At 41.2% G+C, this 23393-nt stretch overlaps 1 protein-coding gene across 10 annotated transcripts in view; it reads right to left on the reverse strand.

Annotated features, from left to right (window-relative positions):
* Positions 1 to 23393, reverse strand: part of NRXN1 (neurexin 1) — a 1072395-nt gene that overhangs the window by 450071 nt on the left and 598931 nt on the right. For all 10 annotated transcript variants that reach the window (XM_069954855.1, XM_069954851.1, XM_069954854.1 and 7 more), the window contains one exon: positions 13473 to 13646. In XM_069954855.1, coding sequence (XP_069810956.1) covers positions 13473 to 13646 — 174 coding nt within the window. The remainder of the gene's footprint in view (positions 1 to 13472; positions 13647 to 23393) is intronic.

The raw sequence follows: 23393 nt of genomic DNA on the forward strand, positions 1-23393 counted from the left end.
ACAGTGCATTATACCTCTTAAAGGGCTCACAGTGCATTTCACCTCATGGGGAGGGCACAGTAAAACAGACCAACAGAATTTTTTTTGCCTTGGTTGCAGGAAAAGCTAGTGACACCTCTGCATGGTAACCAGATAGTCTGCCTTCAAAACCCTCAGCTGGAATGATCCCCGTGGAGTCGCTGCACCACAGATTCAAGAGGAAAACATTGCATAACTCATCTATAAGGCATGCATGCTGTTAGCTTTACATACGAGCTTTTCTGGGATCCAGTCTTGGGCTACATCAAACTTCTGTTTGTTCCTCCATGAAATATATATGTGCATGAATAGTAAATTTCCATGCTTATGACTTTAATTAAGCTAATTACCTTGTTTCATATTTCAGCTATGTGTTTAGAACTAGCAAACCAGTGGAAAAATTTTTCAAAAAGCCGCTCAATGTTGCAATCAACACGCTGCGACACTGTCAGAAGAGCATAAAAAATAGATTTCCTCTGAAATAACTGTTAAGAAACAGCTTGTTTAATGCAGAACATCTGGCGGGATGAGATCTCTTTGTGAGGTTTGGGGTTTATGATTTTGGAGACCTAACATTTGAAATAATAATACCTCATTGGCATAATTACTTGGAGGGAAAAAGAAAAAAAAAGTCGGGGCCGCTAAATTATAACCATTAGGGAGAGAAAATGGCAGAAGGAAATCACAGCTTTTATATGATTAAAAGAGCTTTGCTTCATCCCTGCATCCAGGATGCCCGGTAATGGAATGAATGGTGGAAGAACGGCCACAATTTGTCAGATATGTCCGAGCCCTTGTTGAACTGGAATGACATTTTCTTTGGTGGTTATGATGCTCGGACATTTTGTCTGTCCCAATCACTGGGATAATCCTTTTTTTTCCCATTGTTAAGAACTGTTCTATGTAGAGAATTGAGCAAGTGCTGTATCCGCCTGCAGCGCCACCATAGGACGAATCAAGCATTACATGGTTCTCATTAAAATCCAAAGCCGCTCTCAGTAATGCTGCCTCCCTGTCCTCCACCCCCATAGTATGTTCTGATGAATGGATCTTTATTGTTACGGCTTACTGATGGTGCTGCCCACATCATCAATTGTAGACTAAACTTAGATCTGATCTATTAGATGTCTTGGTCATTAGTGACCACGGCCGCTAAGTGCTTTTGGAGTAGAAAGGGTCTTCCTTTGTAAGCCTATCGGAGCCCCCGCAACACAATCACAGGGTGCAGATGGGTTACCATGGCAGCCATGGACCTAATAATGACTTTGTTTCATTGTTAGATTCATAATAACTCAACACAACCCAAAACGAAGAAGAAGAAGACAAAGAAGAAGACAAAGAAGAAAACAAAGAAGAAGACGAAGAAGAAGAAGAAAAAGAAGAAGAAGAAGAAGAAGAAGAAGAAGAAGAAGAAGAAGAAAGAAAGAAGAAGAAGACAAAGAAGAAGAAAAAGAAGACAAAGAAGAAGAAGAAGAAGAAGACGAAGTGGTTGTGGTTGTGCAGTGAGTTGCAGCCCATCAAGGGTTTTGCTACCATGATAATATTGTATTATATTTATATCCTGAGAAATAAAAGGTAAGAAAAAGCTAAGACAAATCGCTGTGCCCCTAAGGGCCCCCACTGGAGCGTGTTCCTATGGGGTTAAACATCCATAGTTATTGCTATAGCACAAGGCACTGAAATCTATCTAATGCTTCAGATGTCTTGTGCGTGTCTCTCGCTCTTTCCTTGACAGGTACAGAAGAGCTTTAGCAGGAGACATGTGAAGGCTTTATGTACGGAAATAAGAATTGCACGCCAGTTTATTTTTATCTCATAGACAGAGATCAGTGGGGGCAATAGGAATCCACTCAGGTAGAAAATCTATAGATTTAGGGTCATCTAAAAGATTAACTCTATTCTTTAGAGTCTTAGCCTTTAGTTACAATAAAAAGATAGAGATTTATAATGCAATTTTCCTCTGCTGTTCCGTGTTCTCTCACTTTTCAGTATGTATACCGCAGTGAACGGAAAGCGAGGAAATAAAAATACTATTCATTCCAGTATATGATTCAGGCTCAAAGCCCAACACATTCAATTCCTTACACGCGTGTGCATCTCCCATAAGCTTAACACATTGTATGGGCTCCTTGTGTAAACCTGACCTGCTGCATAGGCATCTCGGATAACTTGTAAATGTTGTATGAGCCTCTCCCATCAGCTTCACGCTTCTCCCATCAGCTTCTCCCATAAACTTGTGACCTAGTGTGGGCGTCTGCCATAAGCTTATAGCGTTCTGTATGTATCTCCTATATGTACAGTATATCCTATGCGTACAGTATATCCTTTATGTATTTATATCCTATATGTATGCATCTCCTATATGTACTGTATGCATCTCTTATATATACAGTATGCATCTCCTATAAGTAGAAACCTCCTATACACCTGACTAGGGATGGTCCGAAACTGCCGAGGTTCGGGTTCGTATGAACCCGAACGCTCGGCACCGGATTAACGCTGTCTGCCCCCTCAGTGCACCGGGTGGATACAGCGGGAGGACCGTCTGGAAAACTGGGATACAGCCTGTGGCTATGGCTGTATCCCAGTTTTCCAGGCGGTCCTCCCGCTGTATCCACCCTCTCCACGGAGCGGGAATCATTACCGAGAGTTCGGGTTCGTACGAACCCGAACCAAACTCTGTTCGTACCATCCCTACACCTGACCTGTAGTATGTATATATCCTATACACCTGACCTGTAGTATGTATATATCCGATACACCTGACCTGTAGTATGTATATATCCTATACACCTGACCTGTAGTATGTATATATCTTATACACCTGACCTGTAGTATGTATATATCCTATACACCTGACCTGTAGTAAGTATATATCCTATACACCTGACCTGTAGTATGTATATATCCTATACACCTGACCTGTAGTATGTATATATCCTATACACCTGACCTGTAGTATGTATATATCCTATACACCTGACCTGTAGTAAGTATATATCCTATACACCTGACCTGTAGTATGTATATATCCTATACACCTGACCTGTAGTATGTATATATCCTATACACCTGACCTGTAGTATGTATATATCCTATACACCTGACCTGTAGTATGTATATATCCTATACACCTGACCTGTAGTATGTATATATCTTATACACCTGACCTGTAGTATGTATATATCTTATACACCTGACCTGTAGTATGTATATATCCGATACACAGTGGCGGTCTTTGGCACCAAGCAACCCAAGCGATCGCTTGGGGCCCCAACATCCAGGGGGGCCCCCACGCCCTGCTCATATGCTCAAGACCGCTGGACAGGGCCGCTGCCCTGCTGCCATCTGAACTGTAACTATGAGCACTCGTAATGAGCGCTCATAGTTACATGCAGCAGCACTGACAGGGCGGGATACATTGGCTCCCTTCCTGTCAGTCACTCTTGTGGCCGCAGGAAGGGTTTTCCTTGCAGTCACAAGTGGCAGCTTTGTCCTTGTGGTGCCGGCGCTCTAGTGATATCAGTGGAGCATCAGCGCCAGGACAAGGGGAGTGCGGCCTCTTGTGATCGCAGGGAAAACCCTTCCTGCAGCCACAAGAGTGAAGAGAAGTGGAGACGCCCGGACCCAGGTGAGTATAAGTGTTTGTTTTATTGTGTTATATACTATATGGGAGGGGGAGCACACAGGGGTCTGTTAACTGGGGGAACGCACATCGGGGGTCTATATAAATGGGGGGAGCACACAGGGGGGCTATATAACATGGGGCAGCAGAATAGGGTCTATATACAACTTGGAGAGCACACAGGAGGTCTATATCCAAGTGGAAGAGCACACAGGGGGGCTATATACTACTGGGGGAGCACACAGGGGTCTATATACTACTGGCGGGGCAAACAGGGGGTCTATATACTACTGGGGGAACATACAGGGGGTCTATATACTACTTGTAAGGCACACAGGTGGCCTATATATAACTGGGGGAGCACATAAGGTGTCTGTATACAACTGGGGCAGCACACAAGGGGTCTATATAATACTGGTGGGGCACACAGGGGGTCTATATACTACTGGGGGAACCACACAGGGGGTTTATATACTACTGGAAGAGCACACAGGGGTCTTTATCCAAGTGGGGGAGCACACAGGAGGTCTATATCCAAGTGGGGGAGCACACAGGAGGGCTAAATACCCCTGAGGGAGCACACAGGGGGCCTATATACTAGTGGGGGAGCACACAGGGGGTATATACAACTGGGGGCAGCACACAGGGGGTATATATACAACTGGGACAGCACACAGGAGGTCTATATCCTGCTGGGGGAGCACAAGGGGGGGCTGTATATAACTGGGGGAACAAACAGGGGTCTATATACTACTGGGGGAAGCAAACAAGGGGTATATACTACTGGGGGCAGGACACAAGGGGTATATACTATTGGGGGCAGCACACAAGGAGTATATATTACTGGCGATAGCGCACAAGGGGTATATACTACTGGCGGCAACACACAGCGGTCTATTGTTTTGGAACGCGTGTCGAGGGGGGGGGGGGCAGACATAACTTCGCTTGGGGCCCCAGAAATGCCAAGACTGCCCCTGCCTATACACCTGACCTGTAGTATGTATATATACGATACACCTGACCTGTAGTATGTATATATACAATACACCTGACCTGTAGTATATATATATATATATATATATATATATATATATATATATATATATATCCTATACCCGGCTTTATCCTATACCCAGCTTTGCCTTCACCGTGTGTATTATACCCCTGACCTGTTCTCATCATCACTTTTGCTGACTGCATTAGATATTTTATCTATGGATGTGTCCAGCTGCTATCACAAGCCAAATCTTCAACAGGTTGCAATCCCCTTCATCACCACTGGGTGGCCTCCTATAGAAGACTACAGCATACACAACTCCACACAGAGGATTGTGAAATCAGGATTTTTGTGTCTGATTTTTTCACAGATGTTTCCTTACAGCTCATTTTGAACCAAGAGTAAAGGTGACAAAGAAGAAATGTTTTTCTTTCAAATCAACTGGTCCCAGAAAGTGCCAGAGATTTGTAATTTACTTATATATAAAAATCTCATCTTCCAGTAATTATCAGCTGCTGTATGCCCTGCAGTAAGTGTAGTCTCGCCAGTGTGACACAGTGCTCTCTGCTGCCACCTCTGTCCATGTCAGGAACTGTCCAGAGCAGCAGCAAATCTCCATAGAAAACTTCTCCTGCTCTCCAGACTGGAAAAAAGATACCACTTCCTGCAGGACATACATCAGATGATAAGTACTGTAAGCCTTGAGATTTTGTTTTTTTTTAAATAGAAGTAAATTACAAATCTCTGGCAGCAGTTGATTTGAAAGAAAACATTTTTGGTGAACAACCCCTTTAATGATAAATTGTCTTCATCAGTAAATCCTGGTATTGATTGGTTTATGAGTACTCGCACTTCTATTTTCTCTTGTATTACTGCACTCAATCTTGTTAGTTTAAAGTACTCTGTATTGTCAAACATTGCGGCACGCCATCAAACTCTGCACGATAAATATGACTGATGTTAATCAGACTGCGACTATTTCACCGATACTTAGAAAAATAAAAAAGTTGGGTCACAAAACAATTCAGTTCAGCCGACTAAAACGAAGAGATTCTTATGGGAAGCCTCCAGAAAAAGAATGCAATTAAAAGATAGGGACAGCTCAATGGAATTAGACGAGGAGGAAAAAAACAAACAGGAAAAATAAAGACCCCGATAAGGATCAGTATCATGAGGAAAGTCTCGGGAAACATTGACGAGAGAGAAAAGAAGTTTCATGGAATTCAATCAAAATCCGTAACGGTCCCTATGTGATCCACAGAGAACTCAGCATTCAACTTAGTAAATGGAGTTTTCACTTCAAAGAGAATCGACTACTGGGGTTCTGATCTACACTAGAATCCTGTGCACGGCATTATACGCGGCACTGTACACTGCTCTGTACGAGCCACTGTACGCGGCACTGTAAGCGGCACTGTACGAGGCACTGTACGCGGCACTGTAAGCGGCACTGTACACGGCACTGTACACGGCACTATACACGGCACTGTACACGGCACTGTATGCGGCACTGTACATGGCACTATACACGGCACTATACACGGCACTGTACACAGCACTGTACGCGGCACTGTACACGGCACTGTATGCGGCACTGTACACAGCACTATACACGGCACTGTACACAGCACTATACATGGCACTGTACACGGCACTGTACGCGGCACTGTACACAGCACTGTACGCGGCACTATACACGGCACTGTACGCGGCACTGTACACGGCACTGTACGCGGCACTATACACGGCACTGTACGCGGCACTATACACGGCACTGTACACATTGGGGTTATAGTTACCCGGAACTACTCTAGTACGGATAGAAAAGATGGACAAACAAAAGCATATGGCTACTGTATGGTTAAAAAGAAAAAAATCAATGGTAAATCATATGAAGGGTTGACTTTTCAATTTCTTTCTGTTATTTAATCATATTGATTGGCAATATTGCCCATTGAACCATGAAACTCGGAAACAGCCTAGATGTGAACCTGGGGAAGAATAGAGAGGGAATGAAATGTCAGTGGAGAATAAATCTCGCAGCCGCTCTTCGGTCTCATTGGTTTTTCTTCTTCTTCTTCGTTATCGATGATGTGAATTGTGATTACTACGAAGTAAATATATAATAGTTATGGCAAATCCATGTGGAAGGGACAACTATGTGTTATGTTATGTGATTTATCTACCTAACACATACCGGAGCTAAAGGGATAGTCCGGTCTACAAGAAGCATTCTTCAAGACTCGCTAATAGGGTATCTTTCAAAGACCCTTCTCTTCTAGACTCATAGTAGTGGATACATGTCATGGCTTCAAGATGTTGTTTACTTATAGTGATACTGTCACCCCGTTACTCTATGTGCGGAGGACATAGAGTGGAAGATGGAAGTTGGGTCTTCTCCCCAGACGGCCCATGGGGTCCTGCCTAGGTGACACTGTTAACCGATGAAGGGAAGCAAGAGTAAGGGGGGGGGGGGGCAGTGTCACTTTAAAGGGTGGTTTTTATTAAAGGAAAAGTGCATATATATTTGTGCCACCAGTTTCAAGACACCGATCATAAGATAAATGCATTTATACCTCTGGCAAAGCTCTGTGATCCAGCATCCTCGGAAAACAGCATCTTTATCCCGGGCTGACAGAGGTCTATGTCTGTGATAGTGTCAGCGTCCGCCCCGCACAGCCTCAGCCCGCCCGTCTCTCTGTCCACCGCTGTATCTTCAGACCACTGCCACGATTGACAGTGGGGGCCGCCCTGAAGATACAGGGGTGGCCGGAGAGTAGGGACTGCGGACAGTGTCATGGACTCATCTCTACGACACTGACACCCTGGAATAAAGATGCTTTTTACTGAAGACGCCGGATCCCCGAGCAGCAGACAAGGTGTGTATACAATGCTGTGTGATCCGAGTCCGGAAGCTGGCAGCACGGGTATCTACATCTGCTGTCAGAGAAGCAGGTCTAAGCTGGGGTATTATGTAATATTAAACATATTTCACATGTACAAGCGTTTCTGATAATATCTTAGAATATCTTAGAAATATAGACTGACTAATCCCCCATGTTCCTTCTTTATTTGGCCGCATCTTAAGCTAAACCCTTATATATCAAAGCCTCGCCTCTCTACGAGAATGTAGAAGAAATGGGTGTAAAAAGTATCTGAAACGCTTAATATTAAACTCAATCCAGTTTTTGCCACAAATGATGAATTATAGTATAGTAAATCTTTGCCCTTGTTACCTGGTACAAAACAACAGATTATTATCAAAGAAACAATGTAATGCTTGGATTCCCCCCTGATGGCGCTACAGGGAAACTGAACACATACAGAACCATTAGGTCCCCCCAGAGATTAGAGAAAAGCAAATTTACAGTACATTTGGGTTCACAAAACCCATGAACGCTTGGTATTAGAGATGAGCGAACCTGGAGCAGCTGGAGTCCATCCAAACCCAATTGTTCGGCATTTGATTGGCCATGGCTGCTGAACTTGGATAAAGCTCTAAGGTTGTCTGGAAAACATGGATACAGCCAATGACTATATCCACGATTTCCACATAGCCTTAGGGCTTTATCCAACTTCAGCAGCCACCGCTAATCACATGCCGAACGATTGGGTTCAGATGGGCTCCAGCTGCTCCAGGTTCGCTCATCTCTATTCAGCATCCATCTTGTCCAGCGACCAGGAGTAAAATGCAGAGTGTTTAGGGTTTTGCCAACCTGAACTGTAAATACGCTCATCTAAAATCACACTTGATCACTGGGGATCCTGGTACTGGAACATTGTGCAATTACCTTAAAGTGTTGATGTCTTTATAACTTTTGAAATTTAATTCAATAGTAGATGTGATATAAAGCATGTTTGCAATTTACTTTCATTACATAACAGCTATACTTACTGTATCCAGGACCTGGATACAGTAAGTAAAGTTGTTTTTTTATAGCAGCCTTCAGGAAACGGGACCTGGATACAGTAAGTATAGCTGTTATATAGCTGCCTTCAGGAAACGGGACCTGGATACAGTAAGTATAGCTGTTATATAGCTGCCATCAGGAGACTGGACCTGGATACAGTAAGCATAGCTGTTATATAGCTGCCATCAGGAGACTGGACCTGGATACAGTAAGTATAGCTGTTATATAGCAGCCTTCAGGAGACTGGACCTGGATACAGTAAGTATAGCTGTTATATAGCTGCCTTCAGGAGACTGGACCTGGATACAGTAAGTATAGCTGTTATATAGCAGCCTTCAGGAGACTGGACCTGGATACAGTAAGTATAGCTGTTATATTGCAGCCTTCAGGAGACTGGACCTGGATACAGTAAGTATAGCTGTTATATAGCAGCCTTCAGGAGACTGGACCTGGATACAGTAAGTATAGCTGTTATATAGCAGACTTCAGGAAACTGGACCTAGACACAGTAAGTATAGCTGTTATATAGCTGCCCTCAGGAGACTGGACATGGATACAGTAAGTATAGCTGTTATATAGCAGCCTTCAGGAGACTGGGCCTGGATACAGTAAGTATAGCTGTTATATAGCAGCCTTCAGGAGACTGAAGCTGGATACAGTAAGTATAGCTGTTATACAGCAGCCTTCAGGAAACTGGACCTGGATACAGTAAGTATAGCTGTTATATATCTGTCTTCAGGAGACTGGACCTGAATACAGTAAGTATAGCTGTTATATAGCAGCCTTCAGGAGACTGGACCTGAATACAGTAAGTATAGCTGTTATATAGCTGCCTTCAGGAGACTGGAACTAGGTACAGTAAGTATAGCTGTTATATAGCTGCCTTCAGGAGACTGGACCTGGATACAGTAAGTATAGCTGTTATATAGCGGCCTTCAGGAGACTGAACCTGGATACAGTAAGTATAGCTGTTATATAGCGGCCTTCAGGAGACTGGACCTGGATACAGTAAGTATAGCTGTTATATAGCGGCCTTCAGGAGACTGGACCTGGATACAGTAAGTATAGCTGTTATATAGCAGCCTTCAGGAGACTGGACCTGGATACAGTAAGTATAGCTGTTATATAGCTGCCTTCAGGAGACTGGACCTGGATACAGTAAGTATAGCTGTTATATAGCAGCCTTAAGGAGACTGGACCTGGATACAGTAAGTATAGCTGTTATATATCAGCCTTCAGGAGACTGGACCTGGATACAGTAAGTATAGCTGTTATATAGTGGCCTTCAGGAAACTGGACCTGGATACAGTAAGTATAGCTGTTATATAGCAGCCTTCAGGAGACTGGATATGGATACAGTAAGTATAGTTGTTATATAGCAGCCTTCAGGAAACTGGACCTGGATACAGTAAGTATAGATGTTATATAGCAGCCTTCAGGAGACTGGACCTGGATACAGTAAGTATAGCTGTTATATAACTGCCTTCAGGAGACTGGACCTGGATACAGTAAGTATAGCTGTTATATAGCTGCCTTCAGGAGACTGGACCTGGATACAGTAAGTATAGCTGTTATATAGCAGCCTTAAGGAGACTGGACCTGGATACAGTAAGTATAGCTGTTATATATCAGCCTTCAGGAGACTGGACCTGGATACAGTAAGTATAGCTGTTATATAGTGGCCTTCAGGAAACTGGACCTGGATACAGTAAGTATAGCTGTTATATAGCAGCCTTCAGGAGACTGGATATGGATACAGTAAGTATAGCTGTTATATAGCAGCCTTCAGGAAACTGGACCTGGATACAGTAAGTATAGATGTTATATAGCAGCCTTCAGGAGACTGGACCTGGATACAGTAAGTATAGCTGTTATATAACTGCCTTCAGGAGACTGGACCTGGATACAGTAAGTATAGCTGTTATATAGCTGCCTTCAGGAGACTGGACCTGGATACAGTAAGTATAGCTGTTATATAGCAGCCTTAAGGAGACTGGACCTGGATACAGTAAGTATAGCTGTTATATATCAGCCTTCAGGAGACTGGACCTGGATACAGTAAGTATAGCTGTTATATAGTGGCCTTTAGGAAACTGGACCTGGATACAGTAAGTATAGCTGTTATATAGCAGCCTTCAGGAGACTGGATATGGATACAGTAAGTATAGCTGTTATATAGCAGCCTTCAGGAAACTGGACCTGGATACAGTAAGTATAGATGTTATATAGCAGCCTTCAGGAGACTGGACCTGGATACAGTAAGTATAGCTGTTATATAACTGCCTTCAGGAGACTGGACCTGGATACAGTAAGTATAGCTGTTATATAGCTGCCTTCAGGAGACTGGACCTGGATACAGTAAGTATAGCTGTTATATAGCAGCCTTCAGGAGACTGGACCTGGATACAGTAAGTATAGCTGTTATATAGTGGCCTTCAGGAGACTGGACCTGGATACAGTAAGTATAGCTGTTATATAGCTGCCTTCAGGAGACTGGACCTGGATACAGCTTTGTATATAGCTTTGTAATAAAGCAAATGGAATAATAAAAAAAAGTAAATTGCAAGCATGCTTTATTTCACATTGGATTATGAAAAAGTATACTTATTAACCCATATTATTGCCCACAATAATTCAGATAAAATATATTATTCTCTTGTCACTTATGATTGACACTCTCAGCTAGAATGTTTGACCTCTATTATACGACTTCTTTTTTCTGATATTTCCAGTCCTCCTCCCTATACTCCCCTGTACTCTGTGACCTTTTCTGTTTCCACACAGTATAGGTTACCTGTTCCTCCCCAAAATCTAATAAGCGATTGAACTATAAAGTGAATTTACTTTTTTAAAATAATATTCATGCGCTGTAAATAATTTACCGTTTCTTTTATATTCTATTAGCCTTGTCAAAAGTCTGCGGTCAATAGGAAAATCAAATCTATTTCTCAACTCCAGTAAGAGATTTTATTTTTGATTTACAGGACAGAGCCTCATGCCGCTTACGGGGTTAAAATAGATTTTTTTGACTCTGAGGAGCCACAGTGACCGCCTTGTTATTTTCATGTCACAGAGAGGCCGCTCGGACAGCTAAATGGATTCTTGAAACATTGTTATTGCCCCTCACTATAATAAGTAAATGCATATGAAAATACTTCAACTCTCCCCATCTCTGGATGAAAGATTTCACTATCTGTCCTTTCTGTTGCCATGGAGCATTATGGGGTAGGTTTATGGTGCTGGCCTACAGTGAGATTATTGTTGTTGCCCATTGCAACCAATCACAACTCATATTTTACCAGAACACTTTAAGGCTTTGTTCCCACGTCTTTTTTTTTTTTTACGTGAAAAATGTCCAAATGTCCGTCTTTTATGATCACATAAAAAGACGTCCATATAGCCTGATATCCATCTTAGGCTATGTTCACACTACGTAAGATTCATATTAATCATGGCCGTTGTTGCCGATTTAAAACAACGGCCGTGATTAATATGAAACTAACATTGTGCTGACGTCTATGGAATCATGGCCAGAGTGTATACACATAGTACATATATACTGTACATACACATAATACATATATACATACACATAGTATACACTCAGACCAGGATCCCTAGTGGCCAGGCAAAAAACTGCATCCGAATTCAGCAGAAGTGAAGATCATCTGGTCAGTACTGCAGTATCGGCCGGGTAATCTTCAGTAACACCGGCCGTTCTGTGACCCAGCAAGATCACGGAACGGCCGGTGTTATAGATAGTGTGAACATGGCCTTAGCCTGATGATTCCCCTTTATGTCTTATAGTATTTATAATTTTTCATATGTTAGGCTGTTTTTGCAATGTATTTTTAGGCAAAATACTGTAACAGCTGTTATTTTACAATGATGGCCGTCAAGAGGGATTATTATTATCAGCTGTAATTATCAAACAACGGCCATTTTTTGCCTAAAGAAGACAATGTGTGAACATAGCCTAAAAACTATATTGCCATAATAGGGTCTACCTCCCATAAAATGATTAATTTAAAATGTCAAAGCAGTTGACGATATTTAGTTTGTTTTGTTATGGTGGATTAAAAGTTCTCTGTGTCTTATAGTTCTATAGCATAAAAAAAAAATCAGATTATTGCTGGGCTGCACTGCAGTAGTCGCCAAAACCCCACCTCCTTCTCTGACATCACTCAGTAGGCGGTCCCTATTGGTTCACGCTCACAGACCTTTAGCCCCAGTCATGTTCTGTATACAGGCGACATGTAATACTCTTCCAGATTGCTCTCTCTGCTCCCTTTTTAAACTTGTGTAAATGAAATAACGAATTATTTTTTGACCCTATGACCCTCGTTTTTATTCAACAGACGTAATTTTACAGCAAATAATGGCCTTTCGTTTAAATTAATGACTGTAATTTGTATAATAACACTTTCATATTGCCAAGAAGGTCGGTCTAAACTAAACACAAAAGATGACATGGTATAAAATAAAAACAACTATTCAGACATACGGAAAATAAATTTATTTTTTAAATGAAGGAAAACAATTGAAATGAAAATATAAAAACCATGATGTATGACAGTAACATGGAGCGATGATAATGTGGAAAATAAACAACAAAATCAGCAACATGATATAAACAAGCATAAGCATCACGTAAATAAAAAAATATTAAAATAATGAAAACAGGAAAACAAAAACATAACAATAAATTCTAAATATTGGCACAATAATTAAACATTAAAATTTCAGTGAAAAGAACTGATAAAATATAGAGAATAAAATCTTGTATGGACTGTGTATTAGAAATAACTGCTTCATTCTAAGATGTATAGAGATGATATAAGTAGAAGACAAACTGACTGGCTGACTCTGATTGACCTACTGCCAACTGTAGAGGAAGTCTGGTTAAAATAATCATATGTACCTTCACATCCTCTTTCTATTTGCCCATTACACAAAAGAGCATCTGAGATCAAGTCTGGAAGACGTCCATTCAGATCAACAGAAGCAAGGCAGCCCTGGAATCCTTCCTTGGCATGGACGAGCTTTGGCAACGTTTTGTACATTTCTTTGGCAACACCTCCAATGTATAGGTCACCTTGCAGGGGGGAAAAAAAGTAAAATTATAAAATGTTCAATTATAATGCATTCTTTAAAGGATACAAAACCACAATCAATTAGTCCAAATATAAAACAATTTGTTATTATTTTTTGCAACAAATAAAGCAGGAATTAAAATTCAATTCATTAAAAAAATAATAATAATTAATAATAACAACAACAACAACAACAATAATAATAATAATAATAATAATAATAATAATAATAATAATAATAATAATAATAATAATAATAATAATAATGCAATTATTATTATTATTATTTACAAATAATTTAAGGGGAAATTAAGGCTCTGGACTTAACACTAAACAACCTTTCCTGTCTAGCAAGGCTTAGAGCAGAAAGAGTGGTAAAGATTAAATAAAATAATAATAAAAATATATAACATAAAATAATTATATAGATAGATAGATATATTTTTTTCTACAGGAGTTATAAAAAAAAAAAAAGTAAGAGGAAAAAAATAAAAAAGCTAGATATGTAACCAAAAGTTAAAGGTCAAAAAAAGATCCATGGCCTCAAGAACACACTGACTTCCAGGTGTGATAAATGTTTTTCTTCCTGACGGAACACCAGCTGGTTGAGGTGAATCTGCTTCTTGTGAGGTTTTGGTGGATACGTTTTTAACGCAGATAATCAAAAAAAGGGGTCAGACCGAGTCTCTATGCTGCCAAATGTCAAGGTTAAAAAATAATTTTCAGGGCTCCAGGGAGGCAGCTGTGTGTTCCTGCGACTCCTTCTGTCTGGCTGTACACTTAATATTGTTGTAAGCCATGAAGGTTAGGTCACACAGTGAGGAGATAAGAAGAATCATCAGACCTGTGGAGACACTGCCAGGAGAATCACGGCATGTACTGCAAGTGGTGAATATATCGCATTATATAACGATAAGACAAGGTATGCCATAACTGCCCAATATATAGGGGTGCCATCTTTATAACCCACTCCCTAGGGAGAAGAAGGGTCTCCATACCCATCTACGCATAGACGGAGTGAAGTAGGAGCAATACATATGCATTGGTTCTCTTCATTCCGCTCTGTGCCCACCACTGGTCTGCAGGGGGATATGCTTGAAAGGAATTATCCAGGATTAGAAAATGTACAGCTACTTTCTTGCATAAACAGCGTCTCCCCTTCAATAGAAATGAGCTGCAGGACCTCCACGCCCAAACTGAGCACAGGAGTGGTGCTGTTTCTGGTAGAAAGTGGGCCTGTTTTATAAGCCCGGAGAACCCCTTTAAAGGCTATGCAACCCCTTTAAACTCCTTTGTAAAGCTATGTTCCCACATTTGTTTCCTGTCTGTTTTTGAAAGAAAAAATTATGTCCGTCATTTGGCTGTTTGGACGCCTGTCAGTGCAGTGACGGCTGTCCGTCTATTATTCTGGGTTAGGTGGACTGATCGCCCTTTGTCTTTAATTGAAAAGTCCATTAAATTTAATAGTAAAAACAGCTTTGTTCACACTACGTAAAAGTAAGGCCGTTGTTGCTAATGGCAACAACAGCCGTACTTTATGCGGAGTGGAACATTGCCTTATCTGTTATGGGATAGTATACGCTCCAGCCGGGACATGTCAGTTTTCTGCAGCCGCGATTCAGTGAATGGCGGGCGCAGAAAGACCTGTCAGTTCACACAATGAAGCGAGCGGCTCCGGCCACTTGCTTCATTGTGTGCCGTGAAAAGATCATCCGGCCGGTACTTAACTACCGGCCGGGATGATCTGTGCAGAGACCGGACGTTCTGTGACCCAGCCGTGTCGCGGAATGGCCGGTCTCTTTACGTAGTGTGAACATAGCCTAAAAGGAAGGTGAAAAAAGAAAAACTGTGCGTGACCGACTTAAAAATACCGTCCATTGTTTGCAAATGACATCCAAAAAAAATTGTCATGATCATTATTCTGACGTCAACGCAGACAACATCCTTCATTTCATACATTGTGTGCATTGGACGTCCGCCATTCCATTAACTTCAGTGCATTGCATTGAGGTCAATCAAAATGCAGCAATAACGGACATTATTTCAAACAGAAAAAGCGTCCGCCTTTCCTCTTTTTTTTTTTTTTTTTTTGTTAAACATAGCCAATAAATGACCACAGGTTCCCTTTAAGAATAGCATTTTAAGTTTCCTGTTATGTGAAAAACATAAACAAATAGATAAATAATAAAGTAATTACACAAACATAATAATTTTTTAAAAATTGTATATTTATTAAATAATAATAATAATAATAATAATAATAATAATAAAGGAATGGAATATATATATATATATATATATATATATATATATATATATTATTTTTTTCCCCACATATACCATAAAGTAATATATTGTAAGGCAAAGAAGGTTAAAAAATGATTTCACATTTTTTTAAAGGAGCGAAAAAAAAAAGTAAGTAAAGCTGCTATAAAGAGACATATTCCTGCGGCATCAGCTGAGACAGCAGGTTTGAAATCACCAAAACTTTATTATATGCTTCAGTAGTCAGAGCTTGAATAAACAGTGCATGCCTATTTAGCGAGGCTCATAGATGACCTTCATCCGCGGAGCATGATACGGAGGCTGCTTAGCCACACACTCCCAGCATCAGCTCAAGGTCTATGATCATAAACAATGTGGCTTCATGATTTGTACACAGTGACATGAAACACAGCTGGAAAGCAGAATTATCAGATAACACAATCACGTGTCCAAACATGAACGGCAAAGGTAGAGGCTGACGAGAGGCCATAGAGGACACAGCGATAGCGCTTACCCCCCCCCCCCCCCCCCCCCCATTATTATAATTATTATTTTTCTTTTGTTCATTTCTAGGTGCCCCATAGAAATACAGTACAGGAATTATCATGATCTCGAAGTCTCCTATAGTTTAGGATATCATTGTTCTTCTATCAGATGGACACGGGGTGCATCAGCCAGTTCCCCATCAGCGTGTTGTATTACCGCTAGAAGAAAACTGAAGGAGTCAGTAATACATCTTCTAAAAACCAAGGCTGAAGCTCTGCCTGCACAAGAACAGAGCCACTCTTCTGCATGGTTATACGACTCGGTTCACTTCAACCGAACTCAGCTGCAATACCACCCACAAACTGAGGACAAGAGCAGCGCTGTTCCTCTTTAAAAGTTGCTATGGTTTTCTAATCCTGCATAAACAGTGTAAAATGAAGCTATACTGGAGTTAAAGGGAATCTGTCAGCTGTAATTCACAATCCTAACTGGTGAAGCTGTTATATAGCTTTTAGGACAAGGAGACACATGGTACCTTTCACATATCTGTTTGTGCTTCCAGATTGTAGAAAAATATTTTTATTATATAATAAGAAGAGTGAAAGAGGCTTTCCGGAGCTCCTGAAGAGCAGCCAGCTGTAACACCTTCCCCCCCCCCCCTCCCCAACCCTTTCAAGTGTCAATCATGCAGGGAGGGCGGGGAAAACGTTTCCGCTTAAAACAAATCAGGAGCTAAGAAAGGCCTCTTTGACTCTTTGTATCAGAGAATAGAAGCATTTTTTTATGTTATAGAAGCAGAGCTGTATATATAAACAGTATCATGGGTCTCCCTGCCCCAGCTATTTAGAATGTAAATTCCAGCTGACAGATTCCCTTTAAACATTAAATATGTAATCTTTCCCCCTCTGGTAGGTGATACCTATTAGTGGGTTTCAACTAGAGATGAGCGAACCTGCTGAGGTTCGGGTTCGTATGAACCTGAACTCTCGGCGTCCGATTCCTGCTGTCTGCCCGCTCCGTGCAGCGGGTGGATACAGCCGGAGGACCGCCTGGAAAACTGGGATACAGCCATAGCCATCTTTGTCTCTAACAGTGGATTGCATTATAAAGATTGATCGACTAGAACCGGTACTGTAATAAGAAAAAAACATAACAACATACAAACTATTCACCATAATTTTATTGCATTTAGTTAATTTGTTATAATAGATTGTAAGTTTTGGCATTTTTATGGGGAGAGTCCTCTAGTTCTGAGTATATGACAGTTCTCCTATATCGGGGGTAATGGTGGTGGTGGTGGGTTTGCCTTACAGAGCTGATCACTTGGGCACACATACAGGCTATGTTCGCACAACATACTATTTTTGAAAAGAAATAAAAGGGCATTGCTTTTCATTTGGCTCTCAAAACAACGGCCGTTGGTTTCCATTTGGTGCTAGAAATGATGGCAATTGTTCAATACATTGTTGCACTGACCTCAATGCATATTGTTGGAGTATTAAAAGAACGGCCGTTGTTTTAATGGAAAACAACAGTCGTTCTTTTAAAAAATAGTATGTTGTGTGAACATATCCCTAGAATACTAATATCTCTACCTCTCATGTACAGGTTTTATTATAATATGTATGATGAAATAAATATGCATTCGATAAGTTTTATTTCGGTCTTTGCCTCTCTTGCCGGCCCGTTGATATACCCTACAGGAGTCGTCTTTCTCTCTACATTTTGTTCACTGGATTTCAACTTTCCTTCCTTAACTTAGTCGAGTTATTTTCCTTGACTTTGCCACCGACTTGACAGACCTGAACTGGCAAAGCGCCAACTTCCCGGAGCATTTCACAGTTTTGCTGCGTAGTTGGAAAGTTACGTGTTGTTCCGCTTAGAAAGTGATTGTTCATAAGGAAGTGTTCAGCTACTTTTCTAACTCTCTTGCCCTTATTGATTTAACATTAGTTTAAAGACATATTATTAGCCGGGGTCTAGATCTTTTTGTATAGTAATTAACCTTTACGCGCTCGGTTTTTAGCTACATCTCTGGTGACGAGGTTTACGGCCACATGTAAGGATTGCTCACGGTACAAGGTCTTTTTCTGTTTTCTTCTTCCATCCATTTATGCTATATTCTCGATTATTAGTGGCAGCCAAATCCTCGGTGTTGGCAGGTTTCAGCCAAATCGGAAATACCTAGTTAATCCCCCCGTGTGACATTTTCCAGACTTTTAACTCAATCACAGCATAAATTCAGATTTTAGGGCTACAGGTTCAACACATTATTGATTTTCCTTTTAAAATCAATATGTTATTGCTACTGAAGGCTCAAACGGTAAAGCATTTCAGGGTCAGCACGTTCAGAAGGTTCCAGTGGTGAACATTACGGTATATAATAGAAGGCAGAACCCAGCTCTAGAAATATATATATATATACTTGTAGGCAGACATTCGTTTTCTATCATTATTATTTGAATTTAGTTATTTATCTTGGCGCCAAGAACCCTTTGTTCCATATAAATTTTACCTGTTTTACCTGTTTTCTTCCCCTCTTAGGCTTATTACAATACTTTTACATAGTCACATAGTTTGTATAATTGACATGTCCGTGATGTTCAACCAAGATCTGGGGTAAGAGAGCGGTAAAGGGAGGGGAATCTTATATGTTTATTAGAGATGAGCGAACTGGGTTCGGGTCGATCCAAACCCAAACGTTCGGTATTTGATTAGCGGTGGCTGCTGAAGTTGGATAAAGCTTTAAGGTTGTCTGGAAAACATGGATACAGCCAATGACTATAGCCATGATTTCCACATAGCCTTAGGGCTTTATCCAAGTTCAGCAGCCACTGCTAATCAAATGCCGAACGCTTGGGTTCGGCTGGACTCAAACCCAAACCCGGTTCGCTCATCTCTAATGTTTATAATTAGAGATGAGCGAACCGGGTTCGGGTTCAATTTTATCCGAACCCGAACTATCGGCATTTGATTAGCGGTGGCTGCTGAACTTGGATAAAGCCCTAAAGTTGTCTGGAAAACATGGATACAGCCAATGACTATATCCATGATTTCCACATAGCCTTAGGGCTTTATCCAACTTCAGCAGCCACCGCTAATCAAATGCCGATTGTTCGGGTTCGGATAAAATTGAACCTGAACCCGGTTCGCTCATCTCTAATGTTTATTATAGGTTTATGTAAGAGATATTATTTTTCCTTATTCATGTCACATCTTGGTGCAGGCTATATGCCGCCTACGCATTGGCAGTCTAATTGTGTCTATATTTGATACATTCCCCAAGCGTGTAATATTTTATACATATATGCGGTCTACCAAATTTATGTCAGTATTAAATGTTGCTGAGACTGTTACTGTTGTGACCCACTTCTGTGGTAGCCACTATCTCCACAGATAAGGGGGACTGAAAGAAAATGGGTTAAAGGGGTTATCCAGTGCTACAAAAACATGGCTACTTTCTTTCAAGACAACACGACTCTTGTCTCCAGTTCAGGTGCAGTTTGCAGTGAGGCTCCATTCATTTCAATGGAACTGAGCAGCAAAAACCCGCCCAAGCTGGAGACAAGAGCGGTGCTGTCTCTGGAAGAAAGTGGCCATGTTTTCATAGCGCTGGATAACCCCTTTAAGGCCTTATTACACTAAACGATTATCGGCCGATATTGGCCCTTTTGGCTCGTGTAATCAAAAAGGCAACAATCAGCCGACATGGACGATGTTAAAAGACAAATGACTAATATAGCAGTGATCTGCTGCCGTTGCTCCGTGGAATAGGAGCGGCGGCATCAGACCACTGCTATCTGCTATGAGCTGCCGGATAATCAAGAGATCACCCGGAAAGCCCCCTGCAGCTCACTGTGGCCCCTCTGTACTCACCCGCTCGCTGACGACGCGTGTAATAGCGCCGGCAGCAAGCGGGGAAAGAGGAGCAGGCAAACGCTGACAGCTCCTCTCCGTCGCTCCATGTAATAGGGGCTTTAAAATCAGGACATCTGAGACTACATAGTGATGTAAGACTCGACCACAGGTCCTCTTTAAGCCAAGAGCCACAATTTCCAATGATTTCAAAGTACCATTATAAAGCTTTGGCCAAAACAATACCAAAGCTGCCATCTAATTGGTGGTTATCAACAATTCACCAATTCACTGAACACTTAGTTGTGCCTCCCCTGGCTGGGAAGTGTGTGTGTGTGGGGGGGTATTTCTAAGGGCATTATAATAGACTTCATGCACCGGCCCATCCACAGTACATCTATAACATGGAGTATCCATTTTTAATAGTTTTCTTCTTCCAATGAAGCTTCCATTAAGGCTCTTTTATTGCAAATGGATTTATACCGTATAGAAAAAGATCAATTCCAACAGAATAGAATGAAATCATCTACTTATTAGATCCTTCTGTTCTGCGCCCAGTAAATTAGGTTGTGTTTCCTTTAAATCTTTAAAATTTAACAAAGAACCCAAGTAATTTTTTCTTTTCATCTCATTAGAGAATGATTAGAATTCTTTGGTCCTTTGCGATGTTATTGTGCAGCATTATTAATAATGCATGCCTACTTATAAGGTCTTAATGGCATTAAGATCTATACTTAGATTTCATCCAAACTGGATATTGGACGTGTTTGTTTTTACCAAGCTCTTAGCTGTCTATGTATAGGAACAAGTTATTTTAGATCTAAGAGGCCGATAATACATGAAGGTGGAAATACTGTAAAGTGTCTATTAAGTTGCAGCTTCTCAGGGTTTTACACTGTCCTTGTGGCTTTATAGAACGGTTACTTTGTCCATTACTTTCTTTTAGCTTATATTGAGAAGCTTGTCTGATGAAAACACTCGAGAGTTTTACAGGCGGCTTAGGCTCCCACTTTACAGCATTTAGTAAAAGACAAACGTCTCCACTTTTTTTTTCCAGTTCTTTATAATAAATTCTTAAATTTATTTTTTTAAGATATTTTTTTCAAATTTTCCATTTTACTATATATATATATATATGTATATATATATATATATGTTATAAAATAATTCTGGGGACACTTTCCCTTTAACCCCTTAGCGACCTATGACGTACCTGGTACGTCATGGTGCCACGGGGGGAGTTCGGAGAGGGGTCCCGCCGGGACCCCGCTCTGAACGGTGCTGCTCCCGGCTGATATCTGCAGCCGAGGAGCGCCTCCATTAGCAATGGTTTGAATTTTTTAAAAGCCATCACATGAAAGAAAAGTTATACATGTTACATATCGTTGTAATCGTTACGGTTTGAGGAACATGGATATCAAGTCAGTTTTACCCAAGGGCGAATGGCATAAATGCAAAACTCCCTGAAATCCAAACAAATTCTGTTTTGTTTTTTTGAATTTGACAGCGCAAAGGATTTTTTTCTGGTTTCGCTGCATATTTTATGGAAAAATAATGCCTGTCATTGCAAAGTAAAATTGGTTTGCAAAAAATAAGGGCTCATATGGGTCTCTTGGTGAAAAAATGCAAGTTATTTGGCCTTTAAACATAAAGTGGAAAAAACAAAAGTGCAAAAAATGAAAATTGGCTTTGACCTTAAGGGGTAAAGAAAGAAATTCTAACATCTTCAATATTCCTGCCTGGTACAAACCCATATTCTGTAGGAGACCTGGGATGATTGGAACAGGCAAATCCAACGACTGCTCTCAAACCTGCCAGACTGTGCAAGCATCAATATACTGTATGTCCATGTAACGGGACACTGGATGGGGGATGTCATGGCCCAGAAGGAGCAGCATTCAGTGTAACATTACATGAAGAGACAGATAAACCTTCACGACTCAATTAAGAATTCTGAAAGTTTAGAAGGTCCCCCCCCCAAAATAAATAAATATAATCCTGTAAGTAAAAGGGATCTAGAGTAGTTTAGTTTCATTGTGCACAGGGCACCGAGGAGGAACATATGTCTCTTACCTTCCACCTCGGCGCTGTTCCTGTGATGTTATCTGTGTAATTCTTGGCCCGGAGCACCGTTAGGAGCACTGCCCCGCCTTCAGAGCACCTATATTCAATGTAATAGGCTGGCCCACGCTCTGGGGGTAGGGTAATGCTACTAATGGTGCTCCAGACCAAGGATTACACTGCTAACAGCACGGGAACAGTGCAAAGGCAGAAGGTAAGAGACAAACCTTCCTCCTCTGTGCCCTGTGCACAATAGGGGGCTATTAGCAGATTAGATCCGTGTAACTTGCTGACAATTTCCCTTTAACCATAATAGTATTAGGAATATCCAATGAGGGACAATCCTTTTACAGAGCCGGATGGGAGACAGCAACCGAGTGCCGATCAGCAAGGTGGCTTCAGTTGTCTTGTACTGTACATGTAATCATTGTCCTGTGATTGGCTGCAAAATAAATTACGTAGGTGATGTCATCACTGCCGGACTGGCAAGATCCACAGAGTGGTCAGGCTGCGCTACGGCAATTTTCTTAAAATGCCAAACAACCCCTTTAAAGTTGAGTGACCAAGGCCCATTGATAAGGAATGTAGACATCCTGCACATATAAACTAGGTTAAAGGGGTTGTCCAGGATGAATCCATACTAAGCCAGGACGCCAGGGCTGTGCAGGACATGACAGTACTTACCTGTCTGGCTCCTCCGCCACTGCTGAATCCCAGCCTGCCTGCTCTTTGCCACTCCTATAGGAAATGGCCGGTCAACACGGACTCCTCAGAAATGTCTATTAATGTTTAATATTTGGTTCCAGAATGGATGACATGGAGGGCACCTCGATCATCTGTAATTCTAGCAGCCGATAACAGAACTGTCCCCAAGGATGAAATCCACTATTCACACCCTGGTATCGTCATAGACATTGGCTTCTCTACTCTACTAGAACCCTACAATGTACGCTCCATACATATCAATGTTATTCTACACGGCTTATAAGTGGCTGAGATGTAAAAGACAGAAATACATTTAAATGCAAGGGCCAAAATACTTAGTAAAAACCTATACGCAATGTTAAACGCCCCAAATGGGC

The sequence above is a fragment of the Dendropsophus ebraccatus genome, chromosome 15 (genome assembly GCF_027789765.1).
Source record: "Dendropsophus ebraccatus isolate aDenEbr1 chromosome 15, aDenEbr1.pat, whole genome shotgun sequence".
Lineage (NCBI taxonomy): Eukaryota > Metazoa > Chordata > Amphibia > Anura > Hylidae > Dendropsophus > Dendropsophus ebraccatus.